Source organism: Cupressus sempervirens, chromosome 2, assembly GCF_028749045.1.
Source record: "Cupressus sempervirens isolate cs-2001-9-10 chromosome 2, ASM2874904v1, whole genome shotgun sequence".
Classification (NCBI taxonomy): Eukaryota; Viridiplantae; Streptophyta; class Pinopsida; order Cupressales; family Cupressaceae; genus Cupressus; species Cupressus sempervirens.
Genome location: NC_143119.1, coordinates 740,417,606 through 740,444,657, shown reverse-complemented (window position 1 = coordinate 740,444,657; position 27,052 = coordinate 740,417,606). Strand labels below are relative to the sequence as shown.

General features: G+C 35.2%; 1 protein-coding gene across 13 annotated transcripts in view; it reads right to left on the bottom strand.

Moving 5' to 3' along the window:
• Positions 1–7,683: 7,683 nt before the first annotated feature.
• Positions 7,684–27,052, bottom strand: part of LOC149575506 (putative receptor-like protein kinase At5g24010) — a 152,651-nt gene continuing 133,282 nt past the window's right edge. For all 13 annotated transcript variants that reach the window (XM_089815254.1, XM_089815252.1, XM_089815244.1 and 10 more), the window contains 4 exons: positions 25,507–25,655; positions 8,739–8,883; positions 8,406–8,552; positions 7,684–8,316 (listed from right to left, as the gene is read on the bottom strand). In XM_089815254.1, the coding sequence (XP_089671380.1) occupies positions 8,077–8,316; positions 8,406–8,552; positions 8,739–8,883; positions 25,507–25,655 (681 nt within the window). In that variant the 3' untranslated portion in view covers positions 7,684–8,076. The remainder of the gene's footprint in view (positions 8,317–8,405; positions 8,553–8,738; positions 8,884–25,506; positions 25,656–27,052) is intronic.

Sequence of the window (27,052 nt, the reverse complement as noted above, 5' to 3'; positions counted from 1 at the left end):
CAAATTGTCATCACAATTTGACCCTAAATGTTGTAGTGACAATATCAACCAATGCAATTAAATTAGTGTTAGTTACAACACATTTTAAATACATTACAATATCAACCAACATGCTACCAACCAAGAATTATTCATAATAATCCAATCAACATGTTTCCTTACTAAGTCAACCAGGAAATGATTTATCTTTCATTGTCCAACAAGTAAATGGATTGTACCAAGTCTTCAATCCTCAAACAAATTCAAATGTAGACACAAATCCAAGTCTTCATGATGTATCCAAAGTCATAGATCAAAATTCTACTCCACCAAAACTCATCGAAAGGTACACCGAACCTCTGTCTAACATAGATCTCAATAAGTATTGTATGTAATCAATCTTTAGCAAAACTTCTGTAACTCCTTTGAACCAACTCATAAACACATGCGATGACAAATATAACATGTATACTCACCAATAATTATCCCATAAGGTTCACTAGCTCAATTTTAATAGTCTTTATCAAAACTCTCTTTGCACTATTCATCAATAGGAACATCATCTAATAGACAGATATGTTGACATCAATGACAAAATATTAATGCCAAATATAACTAACAACAATTTCTAACAAGAATCTCTTCCATTACCGAACACAATAGTCTTCTACCTTGGCATATATAATATGCATTTCATACACTACATGTTTTTCAATTGATTTTCTCTCAACATATATGTCTTCAACATTTCTCTCAAGAGTTCCTCCCTCCACATTCAAAGTCACCACTTAAAGTGGATTGTACCTCTTAGTGTTGAATATAAACTCTTAAACCACCACTTCAAAAAATCATTGTTTTTATTGCTTTAAGAATCACTCTTCTTTTTTGAACCTTTCCTATAGGGATTGCTCCAACAATTTTGATTTGACTTTGTAACATAAATTGGTCTCATTCTTTAATCACACCCTTAACACAAATTCACACTATTACAAATATGATTCACGGCTTTAGTGTTATGTAGCATCTTAACCAAATCTATTTGGAGCCAAATATGAATCACATCTTTAATATTACATGTGTACACAATCAAATATATTTTTGAGCCAAAGTTTGAAAGGATAAAAAGTTCCGTGGAAAGTCTCCAAAATAGACATATGTCAAATATATGTACTTAACCGAATATGACCTTAGATTAAGGCAAGCTTTGAAAATTGTAAGCGAAAATATTTAATTTACAATGCATAAAGATTAGACTCTATTGGTCAAGTCATCACTAAAATATAAATAATTATGTATCACTATTGGGGATTGGCCTATGTGTGGACCCCAATTTTTATGAAATGTCAGCAACATGGCCACCCCAAAAGTGTAGGTTTTTTTGCCAATTTAAGATCTTGATGAGTTAAATTCGCCAATTGGTGAATATTCACCACTAAAGTTGTCCTTGATCTTTGTCTATATGAACTCAATGCCATTGCTTTTGTTCATATGTATTAAATAAATCATTGTCCTATCATAATAGTTATGTATATTGATACAAAGATGCAAAGTAGAAATGGAATTAATAATGCCAAATATACAATTAGAGTGTTTAGACACAGAGATTTTAAATATATTTTTTTATAATTTTAGTAAATTTTCATAGATGATAATGAAATATTTTAGAAGTTTCTTTATCCATCATGCAATGAATTTAACCTTTTATAATAAAGTGGATCAATCTATAACAAGGACCCATAGCGAAGTTCCTGCCATTGAAGAATAAAAATCATGTGCCAAATTTGAAAGTACTTGTAAATGTTTTATGAACACATTTGGTGGTTTAGATTATTGACAACTTTGTCTTGTTTATCTTCTTGTTTGTTGTTTCATCATTGCATGGACCATTAATCAAAATATTATTGAATTAGCTTATTTTGTTCTATGATGGTAGGTAGATCCCCATATATTTTGTTTACATCTAAATTGTAAGAGATAAGAAATGCACAAGGTATTGTTATGGACTTCATTTTCACTTCATTATTATTATTATTATATATGTTAATATTATATTAAAAGGTGAGAGTCAAAATTTTCAAATAGAATTTGTAGCATGTAAAAGATTTTGGCCAATAATTTTATAGCTTATTTTGGAATTTTAACTTCTTAACTGGGATTACAACATGCTTGTAGAAGTCAATATAAATTCAATGAGAGCATAGCAAAACCACTCTAAGTATAAATGATAAGGTGTTATAAAAAAAATTAGTGAACTTTCAAGTTTTACCAATGCTTGTCTATGCATATTAGAAATAATAATTTGTAAAGAACTATAAAAATATATTCCTCAATGAATTTGTGATCACATTTTTAAAAAATAAAATTATTAAGCCGATAGGCTTATATGTGGGAGCTTTGCTCCTGGATTTTTTAATTTCTTGCTAGGAAATTGTCAACCCTGCTTGCCAAAAATGATTTCTGACCAATTATTTTAGATTTTCTTAATTTTATTTTATTTCTTATTATTCCCTTTAATTTTCTTTCTATATTTTTATCTATGGTCTAGTTGTTTCTAAAAAAATTCTCTCATCCTTAGGGTTTGCTATATAGAAATATTTCCTTTCATCTTATTTTTTCCTTCTCTATGTACAATATTTTTTTTAAAAAATGTCCTTATAAGGTGCGTGTCTACTCAGATCTGCAACTATTTGGGGCATTTATATTTTCAGTAAATGATTTTAGATCCAAGTTGTTATTTTTAAGAAAATTTATTTTCCTTATGTTGTGCTTGTTCAAAGATAGTCTATTAAGCAATTATAAAGTACCTCTAAAGAGGTCTAAAAAAGTTGGATAACAAAAATAGTTGAAGTATTCTCTTAAAATGATTAGCACCTATATTTGTAAATGCATGCATCTAGCTGGGTATAGTATACATTATTATGAACAATTAATTAGTAGTTTACCCTTTTTTCATACACATAATATTTTTTCCTTCTTAAGAATCCTTATATTCAACTAAATTTATAAACTTGAAAAGAATCATTTAAATAAGTTGAATCCAAGAAAAATTTCTAATCTCTTGCTTGAGATTTCTTTAGCCTCAATTTTTGCCATCTTTCATTTACTCATTATTTGGTGAATGAAATAGGGAATGGATATATGATTAGAGAAAGAAAATATGTGAATGTATGGTGTCTGTTATGAATGAGAAAAAGTTCTATAGTTCTAAATGGAGAATGTTAAAATATTCTGAATAAGGCTCACTTAGAAATGCAAATTAGGATTTTTTTTCTAGGATTTGAATTGGATTTTTCTTATTAAATATTTTAAGATCATATGTAATGATTTATTGTTATTGAAAAATGAAGATATTATAACTTCATTTTTTTGTGAATTGTAACTTAGTATATTATTTATTAATAGAAAAGGACTACTCATAAAAAAAAAATGAAGATAGATTCTCACAATATATGAGTTCATTTTAGTGTAACTTTTCGATTCAATAATGTGTATGCATTATGTTACATATAAATAATAATAGTTTATATTGTTATCTTATTTATTTTAAAAGATTTCACTCTAGAATAATTGTTGCAATAAATTCATAAAATTTATATATAATGTGATAAAGTAAACTTACCTTTTATCTAAATTTAAAATTATTGTCAGTAGATTTTTATTTTTAAGACTGTATATATGAAGATTATCTTGATTAGTAAAGTTGTGTCTTACATTATCAATTTTAGAAGTCTTATTTTATTTTAAAAAATTTAATTAATTAATGAAGTTATGCTAGGTTTTTTCTTTTAAGAAAAAATAATTAATATTTAATGAAGTTTAAATTTAGATAATAGAAATTTGTCTTCAATCTAAGTGTAAAATTCTTTTTTAATATTATTTTACTATTGAAGTATTTTATTTTTTATTTCATTTTTTAAAGGTAAGCTCTACCTAAGGGGCAGTACCCATTATATATTGAAATATTAAAATATTAATTTTAAAGAGTTAAAAAATGGTTTATGTAAATGTAAATTAGCAAGATTATTGATCTATTAATTTTTTATGTATTAATTGTGATTATCAAGTCTAATTTTATAATACATTAGAGTTAAAAATAAAAATCTTACTTATTTAACTACATATTAATAAGGGACATGAAAAGAATTGAGATTTATGCTTCAAGTACCTCTATAAAAAAGTAAATCAAATGTAAGATTACATAAAAATAATCTTCACTTCACTTGATACAATTGTAATGTTGTTTTCTAAATCACATTATACGAGTCTTATTTTGACTTCATGTTCTATTTAATAGTCTTGGGCTACAAATATGATTTTGCAAAATGCATAACTACATTATTAAGAAAATTTGCCACATTTATTTATTTGTCTACCTTAATATGTCATGTCAACATTTTATATCATATTTACATGAGTGTACTTAATATCTAAGATTATATTGATACCTTTTCCTATCCAAATGATCTAAAACATTTTCTTCTACTTGCATGGCGAACCGAGCTAACAAATATAATACAAAATTTCTAAGAACAATTTTCTTCATAATAGAGTATAAAGCACTCCTATCCACTACTTGTTGCACGTACATAAACGGGCAACTACTAGTTCTATTTCTTAAAATTAACATATATGTTCTATTATTATTCTATCTCATAATATAATGACAATAAAAGATTTAATTAGTCAACTTTTATGAATTTTACCAATGATTGTTTGTGTTGATTACAAATGATTATTTGTTTAAAAAAGTATATGATGATTTGAGGTCACTTTTTTTTTATTAGAATCTTTTATTTCTGAAATTAACAATATGTTCTATTATTGTTCTATTTTATAATATAATTACAATAAAAGATTTATTTCTATTATTGTTCTATTTTATAATATAATTACAATAAAAGATTTATTTCTATCATCCAAATGTATGTCTTATTCTATTGACAAGCAGACATAGAAATCTTTCTATTGTATTTTTTTAATAAGAATAGAATGAAAGGTTTTTCTTTTTACCTAGTCTTATAAAATAGTTATGAAGTGATAATAAAAATACTTCTATTTTTTTCGATGTGATATTGTTCTATACAAGAAATAGAAATAAGTTGAATACTTATTTTATTATAATTAGTCAAAGTAATAGTAAAAAGACATTATGTAAAAGAAATAAAATAAGATGAATACTTATTTTATTTTGTAATTAGTCAAACTGGTGAAGTTGAATGGCTCACAAAGAGCCCATCAGGGATCAAGTCTTGCTGAATGCAAGGCTCGACACCATAAGAGATGACGCCAAGATTGCGCCGTGGGTGATTTTGATGGTGTGGATGCCCCTCAGTTTTTGGCTCTAAGCCGAAGAGGTTTCAAGCATGTGTGGGCCTATATCGGGTTCCTAAATTTGTTTCATGGTGGCCTTCGTTGTTTGGTAGCTTGCAGGCTTCGTGCCTCGCAGGGTTCCCTCACAGATTTGAACCCTCCATAATAAATTAAAATTAAATTTTTTTTTAAAAAAACTAATAATAAAAAGATATTCATGTATGTTGTAATTACTACCTAATCTACATTGTTTTGTTGTTAACTTCTCTACCAAATAATATTACTTCTAAAAAATATTAAAAATAATAGATAATATTAAAGTTTTGAAAAAATAAAATAGAAAATTATGTACAATGATATGGACGATGATATTTAAACAAATAAAAATTGTCAGAAAATTTATTAAATTTTGATATACTATCTGAAGATCAAATGCAATAAGATGCATATGCTCTTATATACTCTTTATGATGGGGTTATGGAGATATTAGATGCACTTTGTGGATCTAGGAATTTTTGTTGTGGTGGCTTCAATTCCTTCAAATAGATTTTGGATTTAGTCAGTTCAAATTTCTCCCTCCATCTATGCATTTTATTTGAGGGAATTTATAGAACTCTCTTATTTTCCCGTCTTCTAAAGCTTTAGTCTTGATTTTGTTTTTAGTTCAGTTTTTTATTTTATTATTGAATAATATTTTCCAATCCCAGGATTATCAAAGCACAACTACTCATTATTTATTAATAAAGAATAGCTGCTAAAAAGTAATACAACACCTAGCTTTATCAACTAAAGACTATGGAATTGGAAATACCTGGTCAAGAGTTGAATCTGCAAAGTGACCACAAAAACTCAGAAATTCTCATGTCATTTTTAAGGAAGAGGACTTTGTTCAACAGTTAAGAAAACCCACATCTCCATGGCCATAACAAAAAACATTCTGAAGATTTTAAGAAAAAAAATATTGAAAGAATCATCAGCATAGATCACAATATGTAGTTACAAGAGATTTTCCGTAGTGATACAAGTCTTGCAGGAGGAAAACCCCCTATACCATCATCAAATATCAAATATAGTAAAGCCATGAAACTAGCAAACATAGTTTTCGAAAAACATAACCTTTGAAAATTTTTGGCTGCATGTGATGCATAACAGGAAAAACTTCAGGCCGTAATTTGTTTTGCCCAAGCCAATTAATTGCTGCATGGAAACCAAAGAAGTAAAAATCTATACAATCGAATACTAACTTGAAAAACCATAATCTCGTCAGTTAGAGAATGAAGAATGTTAAGCTGGAGAATGTGAGGGGCTTGTTTATAGAAGTCATTGTAAAGGTCTAGAATGTTTGAGAAAAGAAAAGTAATAGAAACTAATAATTCTATAAGGTAAAATTTCTGGAGAGTTCTACGCTGTACCATATTATTAAATGAAAACATTCTGGAGAGTTCTATATTTTTGACAATCAATTTTTTTATTACAAGATATTTGTAATTATTGTCAGTGGTTGATTTATTATTATTTAATTTGATCTTCATAGTGAAATGTATAAAGTGTCCAAGATTTTTTTTGAGTTTTGTGCACAAAAAGTCAAAATTCCTACTGTAGCATAAGACAACCAATCAAATTTCAAATAAATGTTTTCTTTTGAATTATTAAAAATGCAACATATATTAAAACTCTATAGCTACAAAAAATAGTTGAAAAATAATCTACTATGATTGGACAACTAAATTGAAAAGTTACATTTCAACAAATACTATAGTATCCTGTCTATGGCACTAGCAGAACTAATAATAATAACTATTGAATAAATAAAATATTTTAATATGTTACATTCATTTTATATTTTACGCTGAATTTTAAAACTACGTGTTAGGAAATCACTGCTGTATTACTTACCCATCATATATTTGACAATGTAAGAAGTCGATCACGATGTCTTTATCTTCAACATGAAATAAGAGAATTGCTGTGCTCTTGATTAATACAGATTCTTGAACCGTTTATCATGGAACAGACGATATTATGTGCTTTGGTAGTACTTCTAGTAATTAACCGAAAGAAAAGGGTGATTCAATTAATCTGCATTATATTTGTCCATGTTTCATTGGGAAAATGTAGTACGCTTGGGCATCAAACAAAAGTTAATACTAGAAGCCTGCCAAAAAGAATGAATGAAGAAAATGGATGCATATTATGGACAGGAATCCAATACTTAGTTGTTGTCGCCGAAAATATAGTTGAGCACTCCACGAATCAGGAGTCAAAATGATATAACGCATTAACATTTACTTTTTACCATTTTTTTATAAAAAGGAAATTATATCAAAGTAAACAGTTATTTTTTACAATAAACTTATCAATTTTTTTAGTAAGACCGAGATATTATGATACTGTTTATAGTTACAAAATGGTAATGCAATTAGAGCTTCTTATTGAAAAGATCCTCAGTGAACACTGAATCTTTCAAGTTTCAAAAATGGATAAGATATTTACAAGTTAATCATACATAGCTTGGGTCTATATGTCGATCTCAACGTACCAAGTTCTTTTAGAATGTTTTAGAACTGGCTTGAAAAACCCAACATTGATTACAGGGTCTTTCACTGAGCAGAACTAGTGTTACATGACTTCAATTTACATTTGACACAACTAGCCATTAAAACACGGCTCATGACATTATAATCCCATAGCAAGAAATTAAAACCAAAAATGCATTGAATGGAAGCTCGTGGGATGATAAGTGCCAGAAAAGCTTAGAAGGAACACAAAATTATAACGAATGGTTCCTAGATCAACATGGAAACAAGTAGTGGCCTTAATGTGACACCAAACAATGTGTTTGTGGATAAGCTCCTGTAGGTACCTGGAATATGCTCTTGTCCTTTTTGGATTTTATCACTCAAAGAATGATGAAGTGTGGAAGGAAAGGTTTCTGTAGAGTCATCAGTATAATCAAAAACAGGAGAACCAGTGTATTGCGGAGAAGCCTCTTTCTTTACCAAAGGCTCGAGCACAGATAGAACTTCCTGAATGCACCACACAATTTGAAATTATACATTGTCATGCATATTATCTCAAAATTTAAAAAATAAAACTAAATTCCGCCCCCACTTACTTTAATAGTTGGACGTCCACACCTCTCAAATGCAGAACACTTCAGAGCCAACTCCATCACAGTTCTCACATCCTCAATATTGTATTGATCTTTGAGATTTGGATCTACAACCGACTCAATGTCACCCTCCCCAAACTTGATATTCACCTGACATGCAATAAGAATCATGAAATTGAATTAAAGGAACTGCAGACATATTACTGGCCACAGTAAAAGGCCTATGTAACCAAATTGGTTAACATATACAATAACAGAAAGCCTGATTTTATCTTTGACAGGTATGAATTAGATCATATTAGCTTTTAGCTTGTGAGTTAAGGACATTGCTAGTACCCATTCTGCAAGATTAAATTCATCCAGGCGAGTATGATCTATGGCTTTTTGTCCTGAAATTAGAACAAGTAAAACCACACCAAAACTATACACATCACTTGATGGTGTCAGTTGGCGCCTCATGAAGTATTGTGGATCCAAGTATCTGTAACACAAAAAAATTTAGATCATACTATAGCAAATAACTTGATAAAAAAGAAGTAGACTCATTAACCTTTCTATGTATCATTAGTCTGTTATTTTCAATAAAATTATTGGAATTGTTTTTTGAAGAATCAGAGTAGACAATGGACATTCACTTCTGCCAAGATATAAAGTTCGAAAAACAATCATCTTGTCTACCTTTCATATCTTAGAATTGGTATTTCATTATTTTACCTTGAAGCGATTTGGAATCTTGGCCTAACATTTATTAAGAACCTTCACTCATGAATATAGAAGATGGCTACCCAGGATTAATTTCACCCCTATCCCTTCTATGCAGATTGCACAGATTTTGAACCGCCACTGTGGATCCTGCATCCCTGAGAATGGCCTATGTGGTGCAATAGGATGAAGTAGATTGGTCCTAGGCAAAGTCTCTACCCTTCATGGAAGTTCAAAGGTTACAGACAAGTGAACTGCACATATTAGGGGCTTGAACAATATAAGAAGTTTATTTCCTCCAATTACCATGATTATTTAATATTAACCTGCTTTTGGTTCTTTCACTTATTATTGAAGAAGGCTTAAGAGTACAGGAATACCAGAGTCCTTCATCTTGTCTTTCCTGAGTTTGAGGCTTATTCATTCAGCACATGTTATTCCCTCTCTTCTTGTTCCTGTTCTAGACATTAGGATTAATTGGAGCCTTCTGAACATTCTTGGAAGATCTTGTTGATTAAGGACCTGTTGAATAGGTTTTTACAACCGGAAGTTGTTTCAGCACTTCATTTTCAACTATTCTACTGACATTTTACTCAAACTCTTGATCATTTATCTCAAAGTATACTAAGCATCTCAAACAGCCCCCTTTTTCTATTTATACTTCAAGTAGTGACTAAATTCAGTTTGAAAGTCTGTTTCATCTTTAGAGATACAGCTAAGGAAAAGATAGTTTTCTCTGAGTTTCCAATCCATAGCAGTTTCTTGAGAAACTGTCTTATCCTTAATCATTGGGCATACAAAAGCATCAAAGGGGGGGCCTTATATCAATAATAGACAAGCCTTTTTTCATGAAAAAGACTACTTGGTTAAGGTAACCCACATAAGCTCTAGCACACTTGACTCAGACTAATTGAGCAATAGCCTCAAGCTTATCTTGTTGGGGAGGGACGGGTGGTCAATCAAATGCTATCAGGAAGTTTCCTTCCCTCAATGTTTAGTAGTATGTAATGTCCCCATTTTTAGAATAATATGTAATGTCCCCATTTTTAGTAGGTTCCTACACTTGGCTTGGTCAATTCATCATCGCGACCCCCATGAGCTGATAGTGGGATTTGAAGGTCTCAGCTTTGGGATTACAGGCTTTCCAACAGCCAATGGTGAGTTTTGGCTCAATTTTGAGGAACTTACTATTTATAGCAAGTCAGCAGTTGGTTCTGATGAGCTCAATTGAGTTGGAGGAAAACAGTGATGCTCTCGGTTTTTATTTCGGGCTTCTGGTTTGGGCTCCAAGAATCTTGGAAGGTGTCTATTTATAGTAAGTCACCTTGTCTAGTTTATCCATCGTATTTCTTCACCATTGTCAGATTTTGATTAGATGCTTCTTCAGTCATTTTGTGAATTATTATTATAATTCATCTAAATATGCTAAGGTTGCCATTTTTGCTACTATTTTACTTTGGCTACCTTAGTGTCATAGCTCGTTGGAACGAGGTTGGAATGTTTTTAATCTTGGGCACAAGAAATGGTGGCCGTGTGTGTGATAATGTTATGATATAGTTGAAAAGGTCGTTTTTGGGATTTGAAAGATATTAATAAATTATATTAAATGGCACAATATAAAATGATGTGTTGAGGAAGCTTTGTAAGCGAAGTTGCATTTGGGAAACTTTGTGCCAGTGGGGGTTATATGTATGAGCTCATTTTGATGAAAAAGCATCAGGTTATCTTATTTTCTTTTGTTGTCTTTGTGACATTTTCTGAGGTTGATTTCTATACCCTTGCTGAAGTATAAGGGTTTGAACTAAGAAGTGCATAGTAATTCACAATTGAGGTATTGTGAATTAATTCTGAGAATTTGAGTCTTAAAGATTGCTCTAGGAATTGTGAGCAAATTGTTGCTAAGGTATAACAGTTTGCCTTTGCTTCTCCTCTGTTGCTACTGTGATTGAGAAGTTGATTAATGCTGAAGAAAATTGACTGGTTTGTGAAGAGTATTGGCTGCTATTAAATAGTTATATCTGCTATTTTGAATTGAAGGGAATCGGTGTGCTTTTGAGAGGCTGCCGTCCCATTCTAAGGCAACGGCTGAACTATTTAAGGCTGCAATTATTTGTTAAGGGGTCTGCATATATCTCAGGAGGGCTATGTTCAACCACAAGACCCTGGATTTCATTTTACAAGGCCTGCGATTTATTTTCTGGGCATGCATTTCTTTATTTGGGCTTGTGAATTGCATAAAGAGGTCTGTGTCTGCAAGAGGAAGTCTGCATATTTATTCTCCTAGCCCGTGTGGATGCTGGAAGAGATAATTTTGAGCCTACGTCAGCTTAATTGGCAACAGAACGTTAAGCGGTGATGATTTGAGGCTGCATTTGGGGAATCACAGTTCCATCACCAGGTTCTCATTTGAATTGACTATATAATAATCTGGTTCTATCAATGATTCAGTTTGTAATACATTAATTTGCAGCAAGTTGGTCAATAAATAAGTAGCACGAATGCTGAGAATTATTGTGATTGTTATTGCTCAAATTTAAGTGTCATATCAGAGCTCAGTGAGACGGAATTACATTGGGCATTCAACTTAACTCTATTTGTGAATTTTATTTGCAAATTAATTAACTGCTCATTTGAAGTTTCAAAGTCCAAATTGCATTTGGATAGTTGGCACATTGGATAGAGAGTCTTCTTGCAAAGTGTTAGACAATATGTCAAACAACTAATTAATAAAGAAAATTAGAGTTTGTTGAGCTATAACCGATTAGGGTTATTACAATGGTATGAGTGGTTTCCTACCATCCTGTGAGGTAGGATAAAAATTATTATTTCAGTTAATTTGTTGTATGTGGAGTGACTGGCACTCTTGCATTTTCCAGCTAGGGACACACACACAAGATAACCAGTAGTTCTAGGAGCCGACGGAGTAGTGCGAAAAATAGTGAGAACATAAATGCCTTGATGAAGAGTATGGAAAAAAATATGCTTCATCAGTAGAGATTGGCAATGAGACTGTCGGATGCAAAAACAGTTGATAGGGTAGAAAGGTATATGATTTTCACCTTTAGTAGACTAGCACTGAGGTTGCAGGGAAGGAGGCTTCAATTTTCCCCAATAGGTGTCCATGATGCAGATGTACATGTATTTAATTCAGCACCTACTAGTCCTATCTATAGTCTAGATGATGGACTTTCCACACAAAGACATGCGGATGTGTCAGGGATGTGTCAGGGCCCTTGGTAGACAGTAGCAATGAGCTTCAGCAAGTTCAAGAATCCAGATTTGTCACTGCACGTAGTGCAATGACTATTGGGGAAGTGGATACCACTAATTGTTCAAAGTCTCTCGAGGAGGGGATTGTTATTGGAGATTTATATGTTAGCTGTCGTAGTGTTGCTCCAGAGCAAGAGGTCACATCTTTCTCAAGTGGGATAGGTGAGAGCATGGAGCTATCTAGCTATGATGTTAGTGATTTGGGTGTTACAATGGATGTTGGTTTATGCTCCAATGTTATTGATTCACAGCCTGGCATAGAGTCCATGTGCAAAGTCAAGAGTTAGCAGTTGAGGCTCTATTAGGAGGTGTGGATGCAGATGGTATGGCCACATCTGATGACCTATTTGACGATGTTATGAGCTGCACTATGTTTACCATATGAGGTAAATAGATTAATGCATACAGACAATAGATAAGAACATGTAACACAGCAATATTTCTTTTATTATTCAGATATATGCCGAAAAGATTACATAGTGCTTACAATGACAATTAAAATGATGATCCAAAGTTGTACATATAACATCCCGAAGAACCTTCCCGAAGGGGAAGGTTGGCTACATAACAAGAACCTTATTGAAGGGGCCGGTTGGCTACATAACAATTATCAACTACATGCTAATCTACCCATTGGTTGCTTTATAATTTACCAAAAACATCATCCCCCCCAAAAAGAAAAGTCATTTTCAGACAACAATTACAAAATATCCACTCATGTCGCTTTCTCTGCTTCCAACTCTTGGGTACACTGAACCAAGTGTCATTGTACTTCCTTCAACTGGATGATCAGCTCCTCCCGAGCTCTCTATGCATCCACCAAAACAGCTTCACATCCAACACCTACTCCAAGTGCCTCAAAGCATATCACCCCTCTCGAAAGGCTTGCTCTACTATTCTCTCCACCTCTGGTACACAGATACTTCATCCTTGCAGCAACTCCAGGTCTCATCAACTGGTCATACCTCCCACAACTGATAACTACACCGACTAGTGGTCTAGGGGGCATCGCCCCTAGTGGGGTTGAGGGGCAACGCCCCCGCAAGGTCCTGGGGCAATGCCCCAAGCACTCTGAAAGCCACATAAAACTCCATAGAACACACCATTTTTGTAATTTTCTTCGATCCCACACTGTTTTTGGCAACTGCTTATGTTTTACTACTAGTTTATGTCTTTCCCTTCCCTTTGGCATCATGCATTATTCATTCTGAACATTTTTAATTTGTTGTTGGTTTTTTTTTTTTAGCTGTAGATTCTTCCTCTAGTTTTTCTTCCACTTCCTCTTTCCTGCAAACTCCATTTGATCTTCTGCTGGGTTAGGTCAGTTATCCTGTGCACACAATTTTTTCTCTTTCCTTGCTTCCGTACAAATGCGTACGGCCCTTTCCTAGCCTCTATTGTATGGCTACAATTTTTTTTTTGCTAGATGATATCTCCTCCTCTTGGCTGAGTTCGAACCTATGATGGCATGTGCGACATTAACAACTATCTTCCTTTATTTAGTGCCTTGGCCGTACACTTCCCCCTTTTTTCCTTCTAAAGCCGTACGGTCTCATTCAAGACCACAGCCAGGAAAAGGCTTGTTGGCAAGCTTCCTCGGGAATCTACTGTGAATCAATGGTGGAATCGATTTGGACTTGCATGGGAATCCTCTACTCCTTTCTTTTCAAGGGTTTCTCATTACCGGCTTGGACAAATTTGTAGTTATTCCATCCCTTTCTTCTTCACAAATCTTCTTGCTTTTTTTTTGTTGTGTCCACACAGCTCGTCGTACAGTCATGAGGTTGCATTTAAAAGGGCCATACAGTGAAATCCATTGCCCACACACCGTACGAGAAGAACTTAAAACGTTGTACTGGGGCACAAACAACACTCCGTATGGTGGGGGTACTTGGATCGCCGTACGATGGTCTTCAACTACAGGTCTTCTGCATCTAAATCCGTACAGTGCCAACAGATCATAGAAGATGTTTGTACAGTCTTATTTAAGATGTGTAGCCTACCTGAGATTGTCGTACATTGGTTGCCAGCTGATGCTATATTGCATTGACGTCGCTTGCCTTCCTCCCAATTCGTTGTACGGTGGAACACTAAGAGGACTGTATGGTGTATTGCTACTCCCTAACTGTGTTTTGTACGGCCATGAAACTCACTATAAAAGGTCGTACGGTGACTGTACAGTGATTTGAAGCTTTTATTTTTATTTTTTTACAATTTTTTTCAGAATTTTACTATTCCTTGATATTCGTCGATGACGGAATAGTTCGCGCATGATATATTTTCAACTTGGAACCATTCACCATTTCCAGAATTTCCTGCCCATCCAATGTCCATAGCTTTATTGCTCCGTTATCACCTACTTCTTGAATTTGGTATGGCCTGACCCATTTGACTTTAAACTTCCCCGGTTTGATTTTGTTCTATCCACTATACTTCAACACCAGCTATCCTAGTTGAAACTTGTTTAGTTTTAGGTGTTTATCATGCCACGCTTTGCACCTGTTCTGTGTCACCTCTATGGCCCATTGTGTTTGCAATCGTTGCTCATCAAGTTTGTTTAAGTTACACGATCTCTCCTTCAGGTTGTCCATATCACCCAGTTTGTTCTCGAAACTTGGTACCATGAATACTATCGGCTGCCACTCCTTGCCATCAATAACTATATTCTTGATTTTAGAACTTTCACTCTATACTGCTGAAGTTTTTATTAAGCCCTTCTTCTTTGTTTCCTACGCAAACCGTACGACGTGTTTTCCTTGCTACCAACACCTTTCTAGTAAATTCGTGGTGCGTTGTAACCTTTTCTTTCCGCGCAGTCCATTCATTGTGTTCCTTACGGTGGAATCTTTCCTTTTTTTGGGTTCGTACTGTATGTTCTTCCCTTCAGCTTCAGCCGTAACCACCTTTCCTTCTTCCGCTTCTCTATATTATTTTGGACATTCATTTCCCTCTTCTTTTTCAACTTCGTCGACCCTTAACATATTACAGCTCAAAAAGAGCTCGTAATCCTCCATCTGCTGGTGGAAAAGGCCATTCACCGAATCCAAATCATCATCCGTCAATCCACCTTCCAACCGTAAGACTCCTTCCTCATTGGGTTCCAATTGCTACTTTCCTTCATCCTCTTCTTCGGAATCAAATGATACAGCTTCTATGCCCACCATTTGTGTGTGTAAATCAATAATGAATTTTCGTCCTTTGCTTTCCATTGATAGTGTATTCTTCTTCCAATCATGCTTAACCTTTGCTTGTACAAGCCATCCCCAGCCCAAAATGGCATCATATCCTTTCCTCTTCAACGGGATGACGACGAAATCAAGTAGGAACGGTTGTGTTCCAATAGTCACTGGTTGTGCCATTAGGATTCCCAACAATTTGATCCCATGTTGGTTCGCCGTTAGTAATTGGAATGTAGGTGGCCACAATGTCGGCTGTCCCAACTTCTTCTAGGTATCTTCTGATAGGACATTTACCCCGAAACCTCTATCCACAATTGTGTCTGAAAGGACTGTTCCTAATATACCCATCTCTATGACCGCCGAATGTCATCCGGATGTGAGGGCTAGTAGCATTGGGTCTGCTACACTTGCTCCGCTTTCCTTTTCCTTTCGATGTTCTCCTGATAGTTTAGAAGTCGAGGCTATGTTCATGAGTGCTATCTGTAGTTGAGGCATTGTGAGGATCAAATCATGTAACTTGACTGGTATTTCAGTTTGTAATATCTGTTGTATCATGTTTTGTTCTGCGCATTTCTTGTTGAGGTACCGATAGTGTCCTTCAATTGTGATTTCTCTACTTGCGTTGCTTTCTCAATTTCTGCCCACGCTTCTTCCAATCTCTTCTTTTCTTCCGTCGGGTCGGGGTACAATTTTTCTTGTTTACGAGTGATTGCCAAGACTTCTTCATTCGCGCCAGTGCTAATCAGATTCACTCCTGATTTCAAGCACTTGGCATCTTCATGATCTTCAAGACCGCACCATTGATGTACAATTCCGTGTAAAGTGGCCCCACAAATTGCATGCTCGGCATTGAACCATCAGGCGGCCGTTCGCATCGTACTGAATTTGACTGCAGCCCCCATTATTGTTGTTGGTATTGTTGTTTTGCCCTCTGCTATTATTTCTGTACCCACCCGAAGTGGCACCATCATTGCTGGTGTTTCCGCTCCCTTCTGACACGGAAGCTTCCTGTGTCAGGAGCACTTGTTGATGTGCTCTTGTTTTCATATTGAAGGGGCATTCTTTTGTGCAATGTTCCATAATTTGGCAGATCTCACAAAACTGGTTCTTCGGATAGGATCCCTTTGTGTGACCTTCCGCCTTGTATTCTATGCACCATAGCTCGTTTCCCTTCTTCTCTTTCTGCATATTCTTAAATTCCTTCATCATTGTGATCATATCCTTCTAGAGAGCTCGCACCTTCTTGCTGCCCTTTTCGTCACCACTACTATTTTCTTTTGAAGACACGTCATCCGAGTCGGATGAGCTACTTTTCTTCTTTTTTGTTTTTTGTTCACTCTCTAAGTCCATCACCCAATTGTATACTTCAGTGTATGATGATGGCGGTACAATCTTCATTTTCTTCCTTAACTTCGAGTGTAATCCTTCAATGAACCATCGCTTTTTCAACCCATCTGCCAACTTACTTTCCATTTTATTTATTAATTCTTTTAGTTTTCTAGCATATACACGGACTGTTTCATTTTTCCCTTGCTTTATGGTGTAGATTTCTGCTACAATCTCATTGTCGTCTCGCAATAATTGATACTCGATGATAAACTCATTTTTAACTCCCACCTATGTAGTTAGTTTCTAAGGGTCAGCATCTGAAAACCAATCAACTGCTACACCCCTTAGGGTTGCTGGAAATTGTCGAACCCACTCATCTGTGTTGGTTACGCCATTCGCCGTCCAAATTGTTTCGCATGTCTTATAGTGTCTGATTGGATCGGCCGTTCCATCACCATCAAACTTTGGCAATTTTTCCTTTAGTCTAGCCATTACTATTCGAGTTGGAGGTAATTGTTGTGTACCCGCGCTATTCTGCACACCTGCGCTGTTTCGGACAGTCGTCTTATTTCCAACCGCCACATTACTCAGTGAAAAAGGGTTTTCCTCAAGCGAAGTTGTCCGTTCCGGAAGTGTATCGTGAACGAAGAGTTCACTCCACACTCGTGCTCCCTCGACACTCCGAGCCGTGCGAGTTAATTCTCTTGCGTCTGGATTCTCTTCCCTCAGCGTATACAGGTTAAGAAATTCCTCCCTTGTTTCTTCCACCAAATTCAACCGCTGTTGTCTCTTTGAACAGTTCCTCTGTGCTTCAGTGTCTGTTGGCAATTTGCGGAAACCTCCGTCTGCGTTTGGCCTCTTGTGCCAAAATTAAAATTTCTTGTGCTGTGCGTATTTCATTTTTTTCCTTTATCTTATTCCTATCCTTGTTAAGTTGATTTGGCATTAGTCTTCATTTCTCCGCCTTTGTTCCAAGTCCATTGGGCAATGGCATCAAATGTTTACTGTATGGGGTAAATAGATTAATGCATACATACAATAGACAAGAACATGTAGCACAACAATACTCCTTTTATTATTCGCATATTTGCCGAAGAGATTACATAGTGCTTACAATGACTGATTACAATGATGATTCAAAGTTGTACATATACCATCCCGAAAAACCTTTCCAAAGGGGCCCGCCGACTACATAACAAGAACCTTCCCAAAGGGGCCCATCGGCTACATAACAATTACTGACTACATGCTAATCTACCCGTCGGCTGCTTTATAATTTACCGACAACACACTAGGTATGATATCCCTTGCTAGATAATAAGTGATGACTTTGAGGGGGTTTTGGATGGGTCCTAGGATCAAGATTTACAAGGACTTTCTGTTGAGGGGAAGATCGAGTCATGTGAGGGGAGTAGCACAGCATGGGCTTTTGCCTCTTCAAAGGAGGTGTCAGTTTAGGTACCGCATAGTTATATCTCGGTTACAGATGTGTGTGAGGAAGGTACCAGACATGCGGTGAGCGATCTTGTGGTGAACAGCTCTCATTCAACTCTCTATCATAGTCCAATTAGTGAGACAAAGAGCTTGCATAGGAGTCAGGGGTTACAAGGGCATCTTGTGGCCAGTCAGCTGAAGGTGATTGATGGTGACATCTCTTCATCTTTTGAGCATTATGATGTGATTTGTTAGATGTTAGCCACATATAATTGGGGTGCTCCTATGTCAAATGAGCATAGTGATAGCAGTCTTTCCCTAACAGAGCTTCATGTGCTTCGAGAGGCTATCAGGATCTTGAAGCATAACTATTCGCAGTTAGTTGCTAACAGGGATTACCTTCTTGAATGAGGTAGCACTTGTTATGAGACATTGTTAGGGAAAGAAATGAAGTGGTTGTTTACTATATGGGGTAAATGGTTTATTAATGCATACAGACAATAGACAAGAACATGTAACACAACAGTACTCCTTTTATTATTCGCATATATGTCAAAGAGATTACGTAATGCTTCCAATGATGATTACAACAATGATCCAAAGTTGTACATATACCATTCCGAAGAACCTTCCCGAAGGGGCCTGTCGACTACATAACAATTACTAACTACATGCTAATCTACCCATCGACCGTTTTATTATTTTACCGACAATAGTGGTTGAGCTTACCCAAGAGCTTGAAGTGATTGTGGACTCTCTTCAATGTACTCAGTTGGTTCTTTAGGGGTCACTGTCATAGTTGGATGACGTTACAATGGAGTTGGAGCGGGTACAATCGACAGCAGCTCCAGACCCTGTTCAACGGCATATTGTGGTTGGGGGTGAGTTTGCTTGTACGGTTAGGGATGAGGGATGTAATGATGTGGTAGTTGCATCCTTCCAGGATATGGGTGCAATAGGTAAGGAAGAGGTGAGAGCATCAATGGAGGACTGCAGTGTGATTCCTATTGTGCCATATTTTTAGAGGGATTAGCTATGGATTAAGGGGGAGCAAGCTGATGCTTCCACATATAATTTCTACTACACTAAGTTGTTCATGGAGTATTTACTTGAGATCTCAGATTTGTGGGACGATTCATATAGTGTTTGAGGGTACTCTCATCCGAGTCTCTCGTGCTATTTAGAGGATAGTAGGAAAGATTCTCGAGACTTTGTCTACGATGCCTCCCCAGAGGGATCTTGTGGTCAGGTTTGTTGAGAGAGTTGCCTACGATCAACCAATAGTTCGAAGTCAGAGATTGGAGTCATCTCCTGATTCCCTGGTTGGTACTAATGAGTCATTGATAGAGATTGGGGCTTTTTACAGGCATTAATTACATAGTGAGGAGTACTCATCATTTCGCATTTGACCCAAAGATAGAGGATTTGGTTTCATGTCAAGGTGGGTTGGTTCCAGTTTCATACCATCCATTATGGGATGGGTCAGCACTGTCTCTTGCAAAGGGGCTCAGCAACTGCAAGTTACATCACTTGCAGTATCGACACACACAGCACTGCTTAGCAGATGCTAGAGTTGGTGGTAATGTTTCAGCTAACAATGGTTGTTGCCATTGTCTCAAAGCAATTGGGTGTGAGGTTCAGATGGACGAGGACTTGGGTGTTGATAGAGTTGGTGTTTCAGTTGGGATGAGTTCCGATGGGTTGTTACCTACATCATCGTCGATAGTTAGTTTTTAGATGATTCGGCTATTGATATCCATTATTTGGGTGTTGGCACTTCAGGAGCCAGCTGTATGTGACAATGATATTGCACAATTTCACCCTTGGGATCTAGGTGGACTGTGGTGTACATTTTTTCTCTGGGATTACTTGGGGACTAGTAACCTTAGGGAGAGAGGGTCGTAACGTCCCCATTTAGTAGGTTCGTGCAATTGGCTTGGTCAATTCATCATCGAGACCCTTGTGAGCTAATAGTGGGATTTAAGGGTCTCAGTTGTTGGGTAGCCTATGGTGAGTTTTGGCTCAATTTTGAGTAGCTTATTATTTAATGTTAGTCAACTGTTAATTCCAATGAACTCAATTTAGTTAGAGCAGTTGAGTGATGCTCTCAATTTTTATTTCGAGCTTGTGGTCTGGGCTCCAAGAATCTTGGAGAGAGTGCCCATCCAATTCATTCATCGTCTTTCTTCATTGGGATCCTTCCAGTGTTGTCAAATTTTGATTATGATGCTTCTTCAGTCATTTTTGCAAGATGGGTGAATTATTATTATTCAAATTTCATCTAAATATGTTGAGGTTATTTTTGCTACTATTGTACTTTGGTTACCTTAGTGTCATAGCTCGTTTGAACTGGGTTTGAAAGTTTTAAATCTTGGGCACAAGAAACAGTGGCCTTATGTATGATAATGTTATGATATGGTTGAAAAGGTCATTTTTGGGATTCAAAAGAAATTAATAAATTATATTATATGGCACAATATAAAATGATGTTGTGATGAGAAAGCTTCTTAAATGAAGTTGCATTAGGGAAACTTTGTGCCAGTGAGGGTTATATATATGAGCTCATTTTGATGGAAAAGTATCCGATTATCTTATTTGCTTTTGATGTCTTTGTGACATTTTCTGAGGTTGATTTCTATACCCTTGCTGAAGTATAAGGGTTTGAACTGAGAAGTGGAGAGTAATTCACAGCTGAGGTATTCTGAATGAATTCTAAGAATTTGAATCTTGAAGATTGCTCTAGGATTAGTGTGCAAATTGTTGCTGAGGTATACCAGTTTGCCTTTGCTTCTCCTCTGTTGCTACTGTGATTGAGAAGCTGATTAATGCCGAAGGAAATCAAATGGTTTGTGAAGAGTATTGACTGCTATTAAATAATTATATCTGCTATTTTGAATTGAGGGGAGTTGGTGTGCTCTGGAGAGGCTGTCATCCCATTCTAAGGAAACGTTTGCACTATTTAAGGCTACAGTTATTTGTAAAGGGGTCTGCATTTATCTCAGGAGAGCTGCATTCAACCACAAGGCTTTGCTTTTCATTTTACAAGGCCTGTGATTTATTTTCTGGGCATGCGTATCGTTATTTGGGCCTGTGAATTGCATAAAGAGGCCTGCGTCTGCAAGAGGAAGTCTACAAATTTATTCTCCTAGCCTGCGTGGATGCTGGAAGAGATAATTTTGAGCCTATGTCAGCTTAATTGACAACAGAATGCGAAGTGGTGATGATTTGAGGCTGCATTTGGGGAATCACAGCTCCATCACCAGGTTCTCATTTGAATTGACTATATAATAATCTAGTTCTATCCATGATTCAGTTTGTAATACTTTAATTTGCAGCAAGTTGTTAATAAATAAGTAGCATGAAATTCTGAGAATTATTGTGATTGTGATTGCTCGAATTTAAGTTTCATATCAGAGCTTAGTGAGACGAAATTACACTGGGTATTCAACTTAACTCTATTTGTGAATTTTATTTGGAAATTAATTAACTGCTTACTTTTAAGTTTCATAGTCAAAATTGTATTTGGATAATTGGCATATTGGATAGAGAGCCTGCTTGCAAAGTGTTTGACAATATGTCAAACAATTAATTAATAAAGAAAATTAGAGTTTGTTGAGCTATAACCAATAAGGGTTATTACATAGCAGCACCATGTTTAAAGCTGTCTTGTGGCCTGAATGTACTTTTTCATAAGTTTTCCAGTTTTGAGAATACAAATTGATCCGATTTGTGACACGTTGAGGAAGATTGAATCCCTCTGTAAAGGAGAAACATTGCATAAGGATTTGTTATTAGTCGTACGCTAAAAAAATTTGTCAAAATTCTAGATGATTTTCTTTTGTTCGTAAATTTCAAGCTCCAATGCAGCATGCACTTAAAAGAATTCTGAGTCTTGCTGCTGAAGGATTCAAGTGTAGCAGCATAGAGATATATTAGGACAAGCCATATAGAAAAACGTGCTAGTGAAAGAGGAGACTTTAGTTTTGAAAAAATATATTTTGTAATGACAACTCTGAATATGCTTTGGACTTAAGTCATCATTAACAGAGTGAGTTGAATGATTACAAATGAAAAAGTGAAACTTTTTTTATATAGGATTCCCTTTTATCCTCTGAAGGGCACAATACAAAGTGATGGTGATTTCATAATGACCTGGCAAAAAAGGAAAAAATGACAAATTGTTTTGGAGGTTTGGGGTCTTGGGCTAAAATTTATCACAAGCCCTTTCTATGAATAAAGATCTGATTAAAAGAAGTTAATTCTTTTGACTCTTCACTAGTCATCTGAGATTCTCAAGATTAAAGGATTTTTCCATTCATAAAATATTAAAAAGCAAGCTAGCACGAGTTGATGACAAGCTCTTGGAGATCCTGACCATGATGAGCTCATTTTAAAGATTTAACATCGTAAAAAAAAAAAATTGGAATTTTAATGATTAATATATTTGAAATATTTAATTAAACAATTAAATTTGTTTATAGTAAAATATTATTAAGCTTATTTGTATATTATAATTTTGTATATATTAGAAAAATTAGATACTTATATTAGTTGAACTTAATCAGAAGTTTAGTTTCCAATTTTATCTTAGTTAAATTTAATCTGAATTTAATCTTTGCTGGAATGAACCTGAACCCTACGATACAGGTCCTGGTTGCCCTACATTACAGTCAGGGCCTTCTCAGTATATTCAACTGTTCTCTACCACAAACTAACATACCTCATATTGGTTCACGCGCCTCAATTACAATCTGCACTCTTATTTGCACTAGGACAACATCTTTGGCATCAGTGCTACTACCCCTCAGCTTCCTTCTTATAGAGGACATCATTCTTATCTTTGCTAAAGGCAGCTGGAATATCCCTCATACATATGAATGATCTCCCCCTTATAGTAAGCTGCCTCCAAAATCTGAAAGAGCCTGTAAGCAACTCTAAGATGTCAATTGAGGATGCCTAGAAAAATTTTGCCTCAGTCAGAGACCTCAAGAGCCTTAATGCCAGAATCCAAAGCATTCTCAAGAAGCTAGATGAAAAGAGCACTACTATGCAATTCATAGAAGAATTCCATGAGGTCGTGATCGAATGCATCAGAAGCAGCAAGAATGCATCAAAGCCCCTCAGCAATGCATGTAAAAAAAAAGATTTTCTTCTCTGCCAGGGCCATTATTTCATCTTCTCTTAGTAAGGACTAAGGCCAATGAGCAATTAATCAACATAGAGAAAAATAGGCAATGCAACAAAATATCCAGGGAGAGAAAGACATGCCAGTCAAACTAAAAGATTTTTTGATGCTGCTATCGGAAAGGGCCACAGGAACCCTCCTCTCCATAAGCTTAATCCTGTCATTGTTACTTCAAAGTGGACAACTATGACAGAGACATAGGTGTTTTCTTCCTTATAGTAAACAAATATGACAACCTCGATACTGTTTCTGCAAGCCCCACTGCACAGACAGTAAACAAGTTTCTGCTGCATTTTACCCTGGGCAAAACAGTCATATACTGATGACGGATCTTTCTCCTTGTAGAGATGATCATTTAGTCTAGCTCTTTAGCTGCTTTTGATGTTTTAATGTTTTTCTGAAGTAGTTTGTACACTGGTATGCCTCTATTACTTAGATTTTCTGAATGAGGATTTTAATGTCATAAAATACTGAAAACTATTGTAGTAATATAGTTCTCTCTTTTCCTAACAATTGTTTTTAAAACAGAGATTGAAAGTAATATAACTGGAAGTCTAGAAACATCCTTTACGTTCCTACCAGTGACTGAAACTTCTACAGATTTTCTCTGTTTTTCACCTTTTCTCGGGGTTCTATTTTGAACTTTTAGTACAATATTTTCATAACTCAGGCTACATGATCCATCACAAGATTTGTTCTAGATTCACCTAGACTCAAAAAGGTACTTCCCCAATGGATTGTACCTAAATCCACTGTTACTGATTTGTCGCCTGCATTCCCGTGTTCCAAGTCTGATTTGTACCAGTCTAGATTCAGGGCAGATTCCCAAAGGGCTTCCACAAAGGGATTCAGGGCAGGAACCTAGGGCAAACCAACTTATAAAATGCCATTTTAGAAAAAAAAAGTAGTTTGACTTTGATTTTGACTAGGAAAGACAAAACCAAGAGATTAGAAAAGCAGAGCACTAAGTGTACTTCTCCCTTCTTTTGCATAAACAAAATGACTACAAGGAAGAGGACACAAAGCTGTAGGATACAAAGCCAAAGCATGCTGCATACTTTCATTCAAGTTCCCATGACATTGTTTGTGGTTCTTCTAATCTGTTTAAATCACCTGATGTCAATGATATTGATGATCTGTTTACAGTTCCATCTGATGCTGATTGCCGATATTATTATATTAATATGAAACAATGAATATGTGTCATACATTTGAGTTTGCCTGACTGACATTGAAGGACTATTTTTTTATTTTATGTTGGTTTTGTTTGTTTTATGATGGCATTCTGAACTTAATTCCTTCTCTTAGGCTGCAAATATGTATATATTTACGATTGTTATATCTTTCTTGCATGGACAAACACAACCCCAACAAAAATTACTGTATCAATGTACCAAATCCCTGTAGCCAAACCCAAGCCTAGACTGATAGCATTGACTAGCTCCTAAAGTAGAGAACACAAAATTCTTTTACGAGATCAATCCAAATTCGGGATTTGATTTAAAAGCAATAACTGGCACCTAAATTTATTGCATATTATATGTGAGGAATATTACCATTTTCTTAAACTTATGTTTTAAAAAACTGCTGAGATGGAATCAAGCTAGGACAAATAGAAAAATTAAAGGAATTGATGGCTTAGGAAGAAGACATGAATCATTTATTATTTTTCAGCAGATGAAGAATTAAGCAACAACCTGAGCTGTCAAAAATTCAAAATGACTAGTCTATTCATTCAAAATTAACCCAGTTTAAAAGAAGTGTTTATTCTCTGCACTCAATATTATGTGTTTTTGCCTGATTTTGTTTCCATTTTATCATCATTTTAGTATCTTCACATTACAAATATAATCTTGTACTGGAACAGTAGTGCTTTTTTCATAACTTTGACTTACTTGAGATGACACAATTATTCTTTAACTTATTTTAAATGATAATATTTTCTATTAAATATGTGTTTTCATAGACAAAATGCATGCAACATTCATAGATTTCAATCCCTTACCCTAAAGTACCAGCTGGACTGGTCGATATGTGGGTATCAACAAAGTCTGGAGTACTCTTAGAGATGCCAAAATCTGACAATTTGGCATAGAAATGTTCATCCAACAAAATATTACTTGGCTTGATATCCCTATGTATAATGGGAGGTTCCTACACATCCAAATAAGAAGACAATATTCAGTAGCTCAAATATGGATTATTAAATAACTATATTCATTTAATTGCCAACATATTTCTCTAAAATTAAATGCATTTTTCAGTTTGAAAGTTGCAAATATTTTGTTTAAATGATTAAAGAGGCACTTTATGTTGCACAAATCTCCACTATCCCTTGATGGAATTGTGTATCCTTGAACAAAACACATTACAAAAATACTTGATAACTTATGAACTATCCTCTAACAGGGTGGTATGTTCTGTAAGTTTCTGAATAATAAGTTATTGTAACTTTTCTTGACATTATATGCAGTTATTTTCCTCCAAAGTTCATTGACAACTGAATAATGTCCATTCTTGTGCAGTCAGTGCATATCACCCGGAACAAACATTTACCATTCAATGTGGTAACCTGCACAAGAGCATTTAAGAGAGCTAACATAAACCTTGTTTAGTTCATTGAGTGTACATCCATATAACATTATACATGTTTACATATAGTTTCATACAACAAACGCAACAGAATATTTCAAGTGTAGAACTTAATAAAGTTCAAAAGTAAAGAAAATGAAAGCGAACTTTATGTAAATTAAATAACTTATTTATTTCTTTACTTGGATATTGCACCTTTAATTTATACTTATCCTACAGTAAATAAATAAATAAACACAAGTCTTAAAATGTTGTCCATATGTACATTATTGCTCCAATTTGACTCCATTGTGCTCTATGATTGATTATTAATGATGTAATCAATACTGTAAAATTTATAAATCCTTTTGGCACACCCTTTTCCCCACCACTCTACTCTCCTCACCAATCTGAACCACAGCTCACTGGTTTACCACACTTCCGCACTTTACAATATCCCCAGCCAGCCGCTCATCCATGTCTCCTCCTCCCCTCCTTAATGTCATCTCTTCACCCACATGAACATCATGGATGATATTAGAACTTTGAATAGTACATCTGCAGATGAGAAGGGATTTCAGGTCAAGTTCTTCAAAAATGGCCATACTATCTCAGGCTTTTATTTAGCTGATTTGTTCAATAAGGTCGTTTACGCTAGGTTCCCCCCTCTTAATTGCACCACATCATCCACACAATCTACAAAGTGGGCCCAACCTCCAATCCCAACAACTATAGAACCATTCTGGTTGGCCATACTTTCTCCAAACTCTATGCTCCGGTTTTAAGTGCCATAAATTCCAAGGTGTTGGATCAGTGGTGTATCTATGCTCAGGGGTAAGCTAGTTCTAGACCAAACTATCAAAACATTGACCATAATTTGACCCTGAGAGCTATTATCGAGGAGGCGTGCAAACATTTCTGAAAGGTCTATTGGTACTTTGTGGAATTCTGAAAGTCTTTTCGACTTTGTTCAAAGGGAC